Consider the following 13,452-nt stretch of genomic DNA (forward strand, 5'->3'; position numbering starts at 1 on the left):
CAAGAGATTACACTGCTGTTCAAAGTACCAAATTAATAGTGCTCAATAGTCCCCAAACGTTCTGATTACTTTTGAAAAAGTTTTCTGTTCAAAACTAAGATGGAGTATAAATAGCAACCAATGGATCCAAACCGATCCGAATTCAACATTTAGCTCGTGGGACGACGAGGAGCGCACTTGGGATAAATTAGATTATTGGATTGACTGTAACAGATTACAGTATAGCGCGCCTCTATTTCCTCGATGCTTCATGAGAAAACCACGTCAATCTAAATATATAATTCGGATTTCATCCCAGAGATTAGCAGTGTTGAAGGTATGAAATATTTCATTTTAATCTTTTGTTAGTATAATTTTAAAAAAATGCACAAAATTCACTGCTGTAAAAATGGGCTGTAAACATGTCAATGATACATTTTCAGAGTAAATTTAATTTTTTGTTTTGTTTTGAGCTTTAATACTGAATTTTATGCGCAATAACTGTTCAAGGTCTTGACACGAGTGGATCAACATGCAGCATGATGCATCACCTATTTTAATGTTTTATTTATATTTTGGCCATAATTATTGCGCGATGACATTATTCTACCAACACTAAATGGTCAATTTTAACAATCAGTTTGAGTCTGTGGAGGAAATGTGAGCCTATAACAGATGAAATTCTGTCTCAGTAAAAGGTGATCATCACTTTTATAGAAGGCTGTTGTGAACAAGGTTTAGATTTATCAATGAAATATAATTTATTTTATATTTATCACTAACCACGTATAAAATAAAACAGGCAGTAGTCTAGTAGTTTGAACGTCTGGTCACGGTTCCAAGGTCTTGGGTTCGAATCTTATTTCTGTCATTCAAGTGTTTGTTTGCAGGTGGTTATTATATGGTCTCCAAATACAAATGGTCAGTTCAAATTATTTATATAGTCAACATATAAATATAGGTGGATTCTGCTGTTATGGAGTGGACAAGTATGGAATGCTATTGCCAGTTACTTTGTAAACATCATGAATACCCTCTCAGGCAGTTGATTTTGAAGTATAATTCAAGTTATACTGTACTAATATTCTTGTCAATGTATATAAAACTCAGGCAAGACAAACCTTGCCAAAGAGTGGGAGATATTCCGTTAAGAGAGACAACAGATTGTGTTGTGTGGAGTTAGACGCACATTATAATCCCCGCTAGCAGGAGAGGAAAGTAACAGGAAGGCCGGATAATGCCACCAGCACAGCTTCACAGCGCCTGCATGGTGCACTGTTGTTGCCATGACTGGTAATCACCTACCACTGTTGTTTTTGCTGCCGCTTCTGTTTTAGTGATATTAAAATTCAGCAAGAAAGAAGCCAGGACAGGTTTAGGACGTGAAAGAGAATTTGGAGGTTTTAATTTTTAATTCTCGTGCTAGATGATAATAAGGTAATACTGTTTAAATATGGTTGCAGAAGAGACCCCCCAAAAAAGATAAAATCAATGTTTGTCCCCACGAACCCGCTTTTGTATGTCAAACTGCGCATACATTCATTCATTTTCCGTACGGCTTATCCTCAGAAGGGTCGTAGGGGGTGCTGGAGCCTATCCCATCTGACTAGGCACGAGGTAGGGGACACCCTGGATTGGTGGCCTGCCAATCACAGGGCACAAGGAGACAAAGGGACAATCATTCATGCTCAAACTCACACCATGGGGAAATTTGGAGTGTTCAACCAGCCTACCCTGCATGTTTTTGGGAGGAAACGGGAGTCCCCAGAGAAACCGGGAGAACATGCAAACTCCACAAAGGAGGGTCCTGACCTGGGATCCAATCCTCAAACCCACAACTGGCCAACACGCTAACTACTCGTCCACCAGGCCACCCCTGGTCAAAAAAGTAGATTTCAAATTGGTTATACTGAGACATCACACCATGGTTATTCTGCTCTATTTCTTTACTGTGGTATAAATGTCAAGTCGACCGAATTGCAAAACATCAAACATTATCATCTTTTAGCAAATGTTTCAACACTAAAATTGGCAAAATTGCTGTGTAAGTTTTACTGCTTTAGGTAGTGTTAATATGTACCGTAATTACTCGAATATAACACGCAGGTTTTTGCAAAATAATTAATTCCAATAGTTGGGGGTGCGTGTTATAATCAAAAACTATTTTTTTTTTTTTTTTGTCTTGTTACATGGCCCTTAGCCTGGTGCTTTTTCTTGCCAAATAAATTGAATTGAAATTGAATTGAATAAAATAAATTACAAATTTTCGATCGAAAAAAGCATTGTCAAACTCACTTTGACGCACGGATTTTACGTCATCTCGTAGAGCCGACGCACGGATTTTACGTCATCTCGTAAAGCCGAGACCACCACTGCCCCCCTCTAGCCTCGTACCCGTCTCAGTTCACCCTCTCTCAGTTCAGTGTTATAATCAATAACTAAAATAAATTACAAATTTTCGATCGAAAAAAGCATTGTCAAACTCACTTTGACGCACGGATTTTACGTCATCTCGTAAAGCCAATCGGATGATGTGTTGTGGGAGGAAGAGGAAGTGGATGAAGGAAGCGTGGACGTTGATAGGATTCTCAACGAAGAGATGTATGAGAGGACAGACAAAGAGAGAGAGGAACTCTTCATTTGAAGGATTCTAATGAATAAATTTGTTTGAACAAAACAATCGTGAAACGAAGAAAAAAAGGTAAGATTTCTGATTTTCGTCAGCGGGAAATTTTAGGTGCGCACTATATTCGAGTTTTTCCAGATTTTTTTGGCCCAAAGTTATACCTGCGTGTTATTTTCGAGTGCGCGTTATATTCGAGTAATTACGGTATATATCGTAGCAAATCAATGGAAGGCACCTAAATTATATTGAACTATGGCAGACTGTAATATTGACAAATATCGTATTGTATCTTACCCTACTGTTTCCAAATTGGATACAGTTGACATTGTGGAATACAAATGAGATAATGAAAAGAAAACAATTGTGAAAACATTCAATAGTTTGGACTTTGTTTGCCTTAAGTAGATAGCTTTAGGTGAAAGAGGCATTGTTTGTCAACATTATAGCATAATCTGACAATGAAAATCCCTTTAGGTCATATTGCCATTGTATCTCCACTGTTTTGTCAATTCTTTTTACACTTGTCTGTTTGCATGCAGCCATGCTGGCCAGCTTCATGCAAGCTCTTCTTTGCTGCCTCACTTCAAAGTCAACCAACGTTGTGGTCCCCATCGAGTCATCCGAAAACACAGACGGTTACGAATTTGTCGAGGTCAAACCGGGCCGGGTGCTTCGTGTTCGGCATCTTATCGCCGAGCGGTCGTCGGTGGAGCAACCCACCGGGCAGGGTGGGTGTGTCAGCTGCAAACGAAGGATCTCTGTCTTCTGCAATGGGCAGCTGTTCATTGAGAACTTGGGCGACAAAGCAGGGGCGGAGCTGAAGACCTGCCAAAATGGGGACAGGGAACCCAACAGCACTATAGAGGTAGAATTGACAGACTGTAACAACACCTCGCCGCCTGGCCCAGTCCCTGATACCAAGTTGGACTCGGTTACTGGAAAAGTCATTACGTCTGAGATGAAAGCAGGAGGCGAAACACATTCCAATCAGCAGGCCGAAGCTTCGCGGAACCAATATAGGAGGAAGCTAAAGCGCACTGTGGTGATTGACTGCGAAAGGAAAATAACAGCATGTAAAGGCACGCATCCGGATGTTGCTCTGTTCTTCATCCACGGCGTGGGAGGCTCACTGGACATCTGGAGAAGCCAGTTGGACTTCTTTTCTCGACTGGGCTATGAGGTGATTGCTCCTGACCTGGCAGGACACGGGTCCAGCTCAGCACCTCCCATTCCCGCCGCTTATACTTTTTACGCCCTGGCAGAAGATATGCGACTGATCTTCAAGCGATATGCACGCAAGAGGAATATTCTCATTGGACATTCTTATGGGTAAATAACAATTTTGAGTTTTAGACGTATTAGCTGCACAAATGAGGAAAAGTTCAAATCAAGAAACGGTCTTATTCTGAGAGTTGGGAGGGTGCATGTTGGCCAGAGGAACAATGACTTGATTTTTTTGTCAGTCAAGAAATGCCCTTACAATCAGTATAAAGATGATATTCATAGCAGTATTTCAAGGGTTTCTATTGTCATTGTACAGGGTAGAGGGCAATTGTTTTCCATCTTAGGCTGGCTCAACATTGAATGGAAGACCTACTAAGATATTTAAAGTATATGACAACATGTTGATATTCATTCAAGAGAAATTAAGAAATTGTGTCAACAAAAAGCACCTAAAATCAGTCAATAATCATTCATTCACTTTCCGTACGGATTATCCGCACAAGGGTCAAGGTGGGTGCTGTCGTTTGCGGTCGATTGGTCGTCGGTCTTTTGGTCGCCGGTCTTTTGGTCGCGGTCTTTTGGTCGCGGTCTTTTGGTCGCGGTCTTTTGGTCGCGGTCTTTTGGTCGCCCGGACCGCGACAACGGGCGACCAAAAGACCGGCGACAAAACAAGGTAAAACAACACGGTCTACGCATCAATAAAAGCCAACAATGGCCCTGAGCAGTTTCACTGAGCCGACGTGTGAGTGTATAAGAGTCTGTATGTACATGCGTTGTCCCCTTAAGAAGGGACGTCAGTCAGGGTCTTAACGAGTTCTCCAACAAAACACAATAAAAGTCTGGGAAATTTTGAGCTTTTCTTTAGCCTAATAATTAATAGGACATTAAGTATGACTAAATAGTAATTCCCAGTTTGTATTTAGGGAATTTGAGCAACGATTTAAATGGTAATTATCAATAACCTTCCGGGCGACCAAAAGACCGGCGACCAATCGACCGTGTACCGGGTGCTGTAGCCTATCCCAGCCAACTTTGGGCGCCAGGGGGACAATACTCTGAATTGGTAGCCGCCATTCGCAGACTCATTAATCAAGTAAACTGATTTTGTTCTTTTCACTAGCGTGTCATTCTGTACGTTTCTGGCCCACGAGTATCCGGAACAAATCCACAAGATGGTGATGATCAATGGGGGTGGTCCCACAGCTCTAGAGCCCAGCATGTTCTCTGTCTTCAACTTGCCTTCATGTGTCCTTGACTGTCTCTCTCCGCTGCTCAGCTGGAGTTTTCTCAAGTAAGACAGACCAACACTAACATTAGTCATTGAATATGAGGAAACCTCAGACATTGTGAGAATGCTGATGGAATAAAATCCTCCCCAGCAGGATGCTGAGGGATTAGCATCCTCACCGACGCAATTACACTTTCCATATTCAGCATTTATTTAGAATTAGTGTGCCAAATGTCTGCTTGCAGGGCCGGTTTTGCTCATCAGGGTGCAAAGGAAAAGCGGCTGCTGAAGGAGAACAATGCCTTCAATGTGTCGGCGTTTGTGCTGCGTTCCATGATGAGCGGGCAGTACTGGCCTGAAGGGGACGAGGTTTATCACGCTGAGCTTACGGTGCCCATCCTACTGGTTCATGGAATACACGACAAATTCGTCCCCCTTGAAGAGGACCAGCGAATGGCAGAGGTAAACAGACTAAACGTAGCTGTCTTTGAATCCAAATGTCTGGTTTTGTTGCAATGGCTCTCATATTGGGGACATGCTTGATTCCACTCCTTCCTGTCATGAATCGATGCAATGTTTATAATCTTTTTATCTATTTAGTGAATAGCAGGGTGTAAATATTAGATTTGCAGATTCATAATTTGCCCTTAATTTGTGATTCTGAGCTCAAACTTTGAGCTGGATTGCAATGTTAGTTTCTATCGGGGCACCACGCAAGTGTTCTTCTTGTGGAGTCTTAACTTTGAAGTCCTACTCCTCCGTTATTCGTGAACTGATCGTCTTGAAACTTGTCGACTCAGAGGTTTTAAATGTCAGATTTTTATGGACAGCAAGAGAGGCACATTCAATTCCAGTTGGTTTTGTTTTCTCCCCACTCTCTATCAGATTCTCCTCATCGGCTTCCTAAAGGTATTGGAGGAAGGAAGCCATATGGTCATGATGGAGTGTCCAGAAACTGCTAACACACTCCTGCACGAGTTTTTCCTCTGGGAGCCTGCAAGCCCGCTACCACCAAAGTCAAAAGCACGTCCGGAGACCGCCAAGGCCCAAAGTGACAGCGCCAAAACTGTTCCAAACTCTGCCAAGGTCCGGCCGGCAACTGCCTTGCAGGCCTCATTAAACAGCGCGGTGGAGGTCAAGTCAGACAGAGGGGACAAAAAATAAGTTCAGAGTCTACAACGGTGATTGTGATTAATTCTTAAAGAATGTTCCGTGTGAGCCACGTGAACTGAGATGGCTTGAGCTCGAACCGAAGATCGAAGATGTCAGTAGAGACGATCCGGCTGCAGGTCAAAACAGTCAAGGAGATGCGCCAATTCAAGTGAAGCATGAGAAGCTGGGTAATAGAGCTTAACTCGTGTGATTCGTCAAGACGCTCACGGAGAATTTGTGCCTTCGAGCAATGTAGGCTCATCTTTTGGGACAAAAGGGAACTCAATCATTTTTGCCCCGTCTGCCACAATGGTTGGCAAATTTCCAGTAGCATTACTAAAAGTCAAGTGGGCATCATGTTATTTCTGGTGTTTTGTAGCAAAACGAGAGTTTTGAGGATGGCAAAGCTGTGACTTGCCTCGTTGATGTAAGAGACGAAGTAAAACAAAATTGTTTACATATTGGCTGGGTCCAAGGGTCTGGCTTACCACCATATTTAGAACTGAAAGGGAATGGAATAGAAAAAATGTCATGTATTGAGTGTGTTTTCTGTAGATGCATGGCTATGCAGTACTTTTTAAAACTTATTTTCATGAATCTAAATATCAAGTAATATTTTCTACCCGATCTAAGATAATTGTGCATAATAATTTTGAAAATATGAATCCCAATTCCACTCTGATTGTTTCTGAAGTATATTATGCTTATGCATTACACTGTGAACAAGATTGTTTTCATCATCTGTGTTTGAAACTTAACAGGCCTTCCACAAAGAAATCAGAATAGATTTGTTATATTTTTTTTAATTAGGGACAATAATAGATTGTAATAGCTTCTTTTGAATACTTTAATCTTAATACTTTTTAAAAACAATATTATGACTTCCAAACCATTTAGCTATTTAACACTGCCTTCAATGAATCACAGTATCCACTTGAGTTATAAAATTACTGTACAGACCAAACAACCATCCATTCTAGGCTTGATGGAAGAGACATTTAAGGACATCAAGGCTAATGAAGAGTAAAAGTATAGGAGCGTAGCTTAAACAAAAATGCAGTATCTTAACAAATAATGAACTTCCAATGTTTATTTTCGGATGAAGCAGTGATATACTAAAAATATCACCAATTAAGAGGCGCGCGGTAATATTGCTATGTCACAGCTCCGCAACATGTTTGTCTTCTTTTCTAAACTTTAAAGCCTTTCAAATATAAAATATGTGCAAGCGCTCAAACCTCCTGTGAGAGTCCGTCCTCAAGTGGGGTTTGTGTGAGAATGCTGGATAATTTGCCCACCTCCTTTGTATCCTCGTGCGCTTCCTGAGCTACAAGACTATCACTCTATGCGGCTTCCTCTTGGCCCACCACAGTAGTGTGGGCTCCGTCTTCAGTTTGCTGGGCTTCTACTGTAGTTTCATCGATCAGTTGGACAGAATCCACTTCGGAAGCCGGGACTGCTTTTACCTCTCCATTTTGGACGGGAAAGACCTCATCAAGTGCAACGTACAAGAACTCATACTGCTCCTGTCAAAAGCACACACAAATAAGGAAACATGCATGCTTTATTTCAGGATGAAACATTTTTTTCAATCCGTTTGCCACATCCGTATTTGAGCCTGGCAAAAAAAATCTGTTACTAGTATAAAATATCTTTCTTAAAATAAGCCACAGTGGCCCGGCAGCCGAGTGGTTAGCGCGTCACCGTCAGTTATGGGGTTCAGTGGTCGGTCCTCACTGTGTGGATTTTGCATGTTCTCCTTGGGCTTGCATGGGTTTTGTCCGGGTACTCTGGTTTTTCTCCCACAACGCAAAAAAACATGCATGGTAGGCTGGTTGGACACTCGAAATTGCCCCTACGTATGAGTGTCAGCTTGAATGGTTGTCCTTTGCCCTGCGATTGGGTGGACGCCAATTCAGGGTGTCCCCAGCCTGGTGCCAATAGTTAGCTGGGATAGGCTCCAGCACCCCCCTGTGACCCTTGTGAGGATAAGTGGTTCAGAAAATGAATGAAGGAATGACTGAATGAAAATAAGCCATAATAAGTACCGTATTTTCACGACTATAAGGCGCACATAAAAGTCTTAATTTTTCTCCAAAATAGACAGGGCGCCTTATAATCCAGTGCGCTTTATATATGGACCAATACTAAAATTGTTATCACGATAAAATAAAATAAATCCGTTGATAGGACAACTACGGCAAGCAGCCCCCGACTCTACTATTTTCCCGTAGAAAAAGTACTGCGCAGTGACTGCTGGCATATATAGTTCTTTTGTCAATACACCCAGTATGACGGCGAGCTCACTAATTTGGTGCTCACCGTCATTTCGGCTGTATTTACAAAAGAAATCCTGCCGCTAGATGTTGGCGTCAACAGAGCATTCAAAGCTAGACTGCGAACTATATATATATATATATATAAATATAGTATGGATGAATATCGAACCGCAACATGAGATTATGGCTACGTGAGGCGTATGTCAAGCGACCGGATGGCTTTTTTCTCGCCGTCACTTTTGATTTGCGACCAAGTCACGAAAATGAAATGATGACGCGAGTACATTGTAAAATGGCTAAATAAAGTACAACCAAACTCAGTTTTGCTTCCGTCGCCTTTTTAAAAACGTGTTTTTAGCGTGTGGGAGTAGCGTGCATGTTTAAGATGGTGTATGTGTTGCCATGCCTGGCTGCGTCTATAAAAACGGTGCGTCCTTTGTGTGTTTAAAATACAGAAATAGCACTCGTTACTGACACAGCGGCTAAAAATACGATGCGCTGTATAGTCGTGAAAATACGGTATATCACTAAGATATTAGGCCTATTTTGAAACATGTTAAAGCAAAAATGATTGTTAAAGTAGAAATGTTTTTTTTTTTTTTTACATTTTGAAGTGTCAATTTTTCCAGGGTACAACAATATGTACTGACAGTTTTACAGTCAATCATAGATCAAAAGGTTACCCCAAAAAGTTATTAAAAAAATAAAAAATCTCTTACCACAATTGCAATCATGCCCTGTCGCTCCTTGCGCAGGTTTCGGGACTCCTGGAAAACGTCTACTACCTTTTCGGTCTTGGCGCTGTCCAACAGGTTCCACAGGGCGCAGAAAACACCGCAACGGGACGAGCCATCACTGAGGAGAAGCAATGTTGCGCACTAAAGTTGCTCATCACTCAGATTTGCAGTACATTCCGTGAACATACACTCATATTTCCATAACTTGCTGAAATAAAACCTTCCTAACCTTTATCGTTTAAGACACATTTCACAACCAAGACTCTAACATAATGCACAGTTCATGTGCTTTGAGACCAACCTGCAATTTTATTCAGTGTATGTCTGAGTCACAATATTGCTATATATACACATGTCCTAGCCATCACAAGATTTCGAACCTTGCTGAGAAAATATTTAACTAAACTTACTTTTTCATTGTTGTCGTCTTGCTTGTTTTTAAAATTTAGAATTGCACTCTTTTGCTTTAACCCTTTATTGTTTTGTCTTTATGCGGGGGTTTTCCATTTCATATTGGCGTGCATTAACTCATTCGCTACCATTGACAGTGATGGACGTTCAATCGAATTCAATTGGGAAAGCGGAAGGTGAACTATCATTATCATCATCAATTCCAATTGATGAAATACCTAACGTGTTAAATAATTGGGCTGAAATGATACACCCACTCATGATTTGGCTGATGATTTTTGGCCAATGAATTGGTACATACGTACCCTTTTTGTAAAATTTGGGGGATCAGTGACTTCTGCTTTTTCCGAATAGAGGAAATATAGTTGTTGCTGCCTAAAACATGGTGAAATACTTTTGGAGGAAAAAGAAACCTCATGACTCAATTGGTGTAGTGAAGGACTTCTACCTACATAGTAGCGGAATAGCAAGATTTACAAAATGGTAAGCAGTCCACGGGGTACGGCGGAATTTGGCCATCACCCAATTTGCGTGACGACATAACCATTTATCATACATTGTTTCCTGTTTCGCCAACATTAAGCCTCCTTTACATTAAACTAGTTTGGACAATTTGGGCATCATACTTTGGGCTGGATATTTTAAATGTAAAAATTGAAAAAATGAATGAATATTCAAATAGGAACATAAATCCAATATACAAAGCCATTGCTTGTCTACTGTGTTCCAACTCTATGATTGGCAAGTGGTCAGTGTAGAGTACCTAACTTTCAACATCCCGACTTTATTACCTGCAATGGACTAAAACTGGAGGCCCTTTTTGTGCCTTTCCGCAATCACAAGATTGTTTGACCTCTTTTATCATGTCAGTTAGGTCTTGGGCGGTTTCTGGCAGCTCACCATCGAGCCATTTCATGAATTGCACATGTGTCACTGTTTGGCTTTCTTTCCTCTGTTGAGCACAGATTTGAAAAAATATATATGAAAAATGTCATGCAAATGGCCATAAACAACCAAGTGGCTGCAGGTTGCCGTACCTTTAAGTGACGAATCAGCATATTACGGTTGATTACATTTGGAGAGGTGTCTGTTGATGTCACCTCTACCTCAATATCTCCAAAGTTATTCTCCTTATCCCAGTACACAGATTCCTATGCAAAAAAACTCATTTGGTATGGCAAATATGTTTTTTTATATGACAACTTATTTGAATACCTTTTCATCAGAATTGTCCCCCGACAGCATGACTATGGTGGATACTTTTTTCTGGTAAACCATCAACCAAAAGTCAGCTACGGTGTCCGCAAGTGGAGTCTGTGCTGCAATCAAGCGGCGAGGGCCCCAATAGCCCTGAATGTGAAACAAAAACACAAATATGTCAATTTGTCACAAAATACAAACAGACAGTACAGGGGTCACAATTTTTATTATTAGCTTGCAGGTTTACCCATTTAACCAACTTTGAAACTGGTACCGAGCTGATCTTATGGCATGGTGTTGTAGCACTTGCTTAGATTGAATGCATGTGGAATTGCAGATCTTGTACCACATTACCATACCTGTCAACCTCTGCCGATAACTGCCCTTTTAAATGATTATGATTCCCCTTACAAACCCCCAAAAAACCTTACAAACACCGTACGAGTCGTACGGTGTTTGTAAGGTTTTTTGGGGGGTTTGTAAGGGGAATCATAATCATTTATAAGGGCAGTTATCGGCAGAGGTTGACAGGTATGCATTACTAGTGCTGTGAATGTCCCAAAAACTACTAAGATACTATAAATTCCCCGCATATGTATTAGTCCTTTCTATATCACAAGTGGATCATCACAAGGTATATTCCAGAGGTCCCCAAACTGGTCCTCAAGAGCCTCTGAGGGTGCTGGATTTTGTTCTAACTGTTCCAGGACAAACAGTTTAACCAATAATGTTGTTGCTGAAACAAGCACCAGCTGATTGCAATCAAATGATAATTTTTTTAAGAAAACAGATTGGTGAAAAGGTGTTGTCATGTTTGGTTGGAATGAAATCCTGCTCCCAATGCGACTTTTTGTGGAATAGTCTTCCCTCGATTATCACGACTTCACTTAGCGCAAATTCACTTCTTTGCTATTTTTTCTGCTATTAATTATTATTATTATATTTTTTAAAGTTTATAAAAATGTGAAAATCCACGGAAGCCACTCTTGCTACTAGGAATGAGCACTGAAAAAAAAGTTAGTTATAATAGGGGTGATCCTACTTCTCGATTTTTCGATTATCGCGGCCATGTCTGGTCTACAGTAACCGTGATATTCGAGGGATTACTGTAGTTTGCAGACCACAGGTTCAGACAATGAGTGTTAAGTTTATTTTCTTTGGGTGTTTTTTGATTATTTGTCTTTTTCCCTCTGTGTGACTTATCTTTAGGATTATCCATTGATCTCACCTATTGTTGCCAGCCCCTGGTGTCTCTCCCTATTTGTTTGCCTCATGTGGCCCACCTAGTCCTAATTGTCCTGTCAACCATGTCTGTCTATTTCAATCCTTTGTCAGTGTCCGCCCTTGGTTGGATTGTCAGTGTTTGTTATGCCCTTTGTCGATTCCCCAGGTCACAAGGTGCCCATTGTGTTTTGCCCCTGTGAGTTTGGTTTTACTTTTGCTTGTTATTTTGTTACTTTACCCTGTTTTTTTGTATTAAGGTTTTTTCAGTAAACACGTTTAAGTCATTTAAAGAAGAGTTTAGTGCACCCCATTCCTCGTGTCCATTTGTTTCCCTAGACTTAGGTCCAACTCCACTTAACACTTGACAATTGCAGGCAATTGACAATAAATTTTCATTCACAAAAAATATCTGGAATTAGGTTTTTAGGTGAGTTAGTGCTACGTTTGAAAAATAAAAATACGCACGTGAATGTTGGAGGCGTTGATGTATTTAGTCGTCTCCTCATCCTCTTCACTATCAAATGACTCGCCCTCATGTTCTTCATCTTGGCTGCTATCCTGACTCCATTTTTCACCCAGCCTTAGTAACACTCTGTTGTAGTCATCTACAGGTGGCAAGATGACACACAAGACAGGATTTCAGACTTTTCATTTAACAAACGGACAGTGGTGTGGTAGTAGGGGGGGAAAGTAGACCCAGGTACCCAGGGCCCAAAGAGCGAGGTTGGTCCATGAGACTCCTAATTCTATTATTATTTTTTTTAAATAAAAACTAATGCATTACCAAATAAATATCTATACATCTTTTGGAACATTTAACATCGCTACTATAAATTTGACTTTTAGTTTGTTTTTTTGAAGGAAGGTTAGACACTAAAGATGTGATGCAACTCCTCACCAAAGGCTTAATACGCAGAAAGGCCAGCAGGTGATAGGAATGCATCAGGTGTGCTTAGCAAGCGTCATTTAAAAAAAATGTTTTGAGAGTAGGTTGTTTAGCGGTGCTGCCAAAATAGGGGCGCTAGAGCCTATCCCAGCTGACAATGGTTGGAAGGTGGACTACACCCAAAACTGGTTGCCAATCAGTTGGAGGGCACGAGAGTATTTTTTCTTTCTTTCTTTAAAAATGACTTTTTTGTGATATTACCATTTTTGCGTATAATCTGTATTATTTTTTTAGGAACACTAAGACACGTTATAGTGGCATTTGAAGACTCAATTATTTTTTATAAGTGATAGTTTGTCTCAAAGGTTTGAAAAGGAATGCACTAGTCAGCAAAGCAAATTTCATTGGGTAAACTAGGTGCGACTGAGTGCTCAGACCTCAGACACATTTTTCATCTGAACAGAATGAAAAAAAATATACAATGTGATTTCTTATGAGAAAGTTTT

General features: G+C 40.7%; 2 protein-coding genes across 3 annotated transcripts in view; one reads left to right on the forward strand and one right to left on the reverse strand.

The window, feature by feature from the left end:
* abhd8b (abhydrolase domain containing 8b) lies at positions 1-9,597 on the forward strand. The gene is made up of 5 exons (XM_077606717.1): positions 1-316; positions 3,145-3,934; positions 4,950-5,120; positions 5,303-5,519; positions 5,943-9,597. The coding sequence occupies exons 2-5, from the start codon at positions 3,147-3,149 to the stop codon at positions 6,219-6,221; spliced, it is 1,455 nt and encodes a 484-aa protein (XP_077462843.1). The 5' UTR covers positions 1-316; positions 3,145-3,146; the 3' UTR covers positions 6,222-9,597.
* The window catches only part of ptprc (protein tyrosine phosphatase receptor type C), a 24,554-nt gene continuing 18,140 nt past the window's right edge, over positions 7,039-13,452 (reverse strand). For both annotated transcript variants that reach the window (XM_077606716.1, XM_077606715.1), the window contains exons 25-30: positions 12,526-12,665; positions 10,852-10,986; positions 10,674-10,787; positions 10,428-10,588; positions 9,208-9,343; positions 7,039-7,735 (exon numbers count right to left, since the gene is read on the reverse strand). In XM_077606716.1, the coding sequence (XP_077462842.1) occupies positions 7,553-7,735; positions 9,208-9,343; positions 10,428-10,588; positions 10,674-10,787; positions 10,852-10,986; positions 12,526-12,665 (869 nt within the window). In that variant the 3' untranslated portion in view covers positions 7,039-7,552. The remainder of the gene's footprint in view (positions 7,736-9,207; positions 9,344-10,427; positions 10,589-10,673; positions 10,788-10,851; positions 10,987-12,525; positions 12,666-13,452) is intronic.

Source organism: Stigmatopora argus, chromosome 8 (assembly GCF_051989625.1).
Source record: "Stigmatopora argus isolate UIUO_Sarg chromosome 8, RoL_Sarg_1.0, whole genome shotgun sequence".
In the NCBI taxonomy this organism is placed as follows: Eukaryota; Metazoa; Chordata; class Actinopteri; order Syngnathiformes; family Syngnathidae; genus Stigmatopora; species Stigmatopora argus.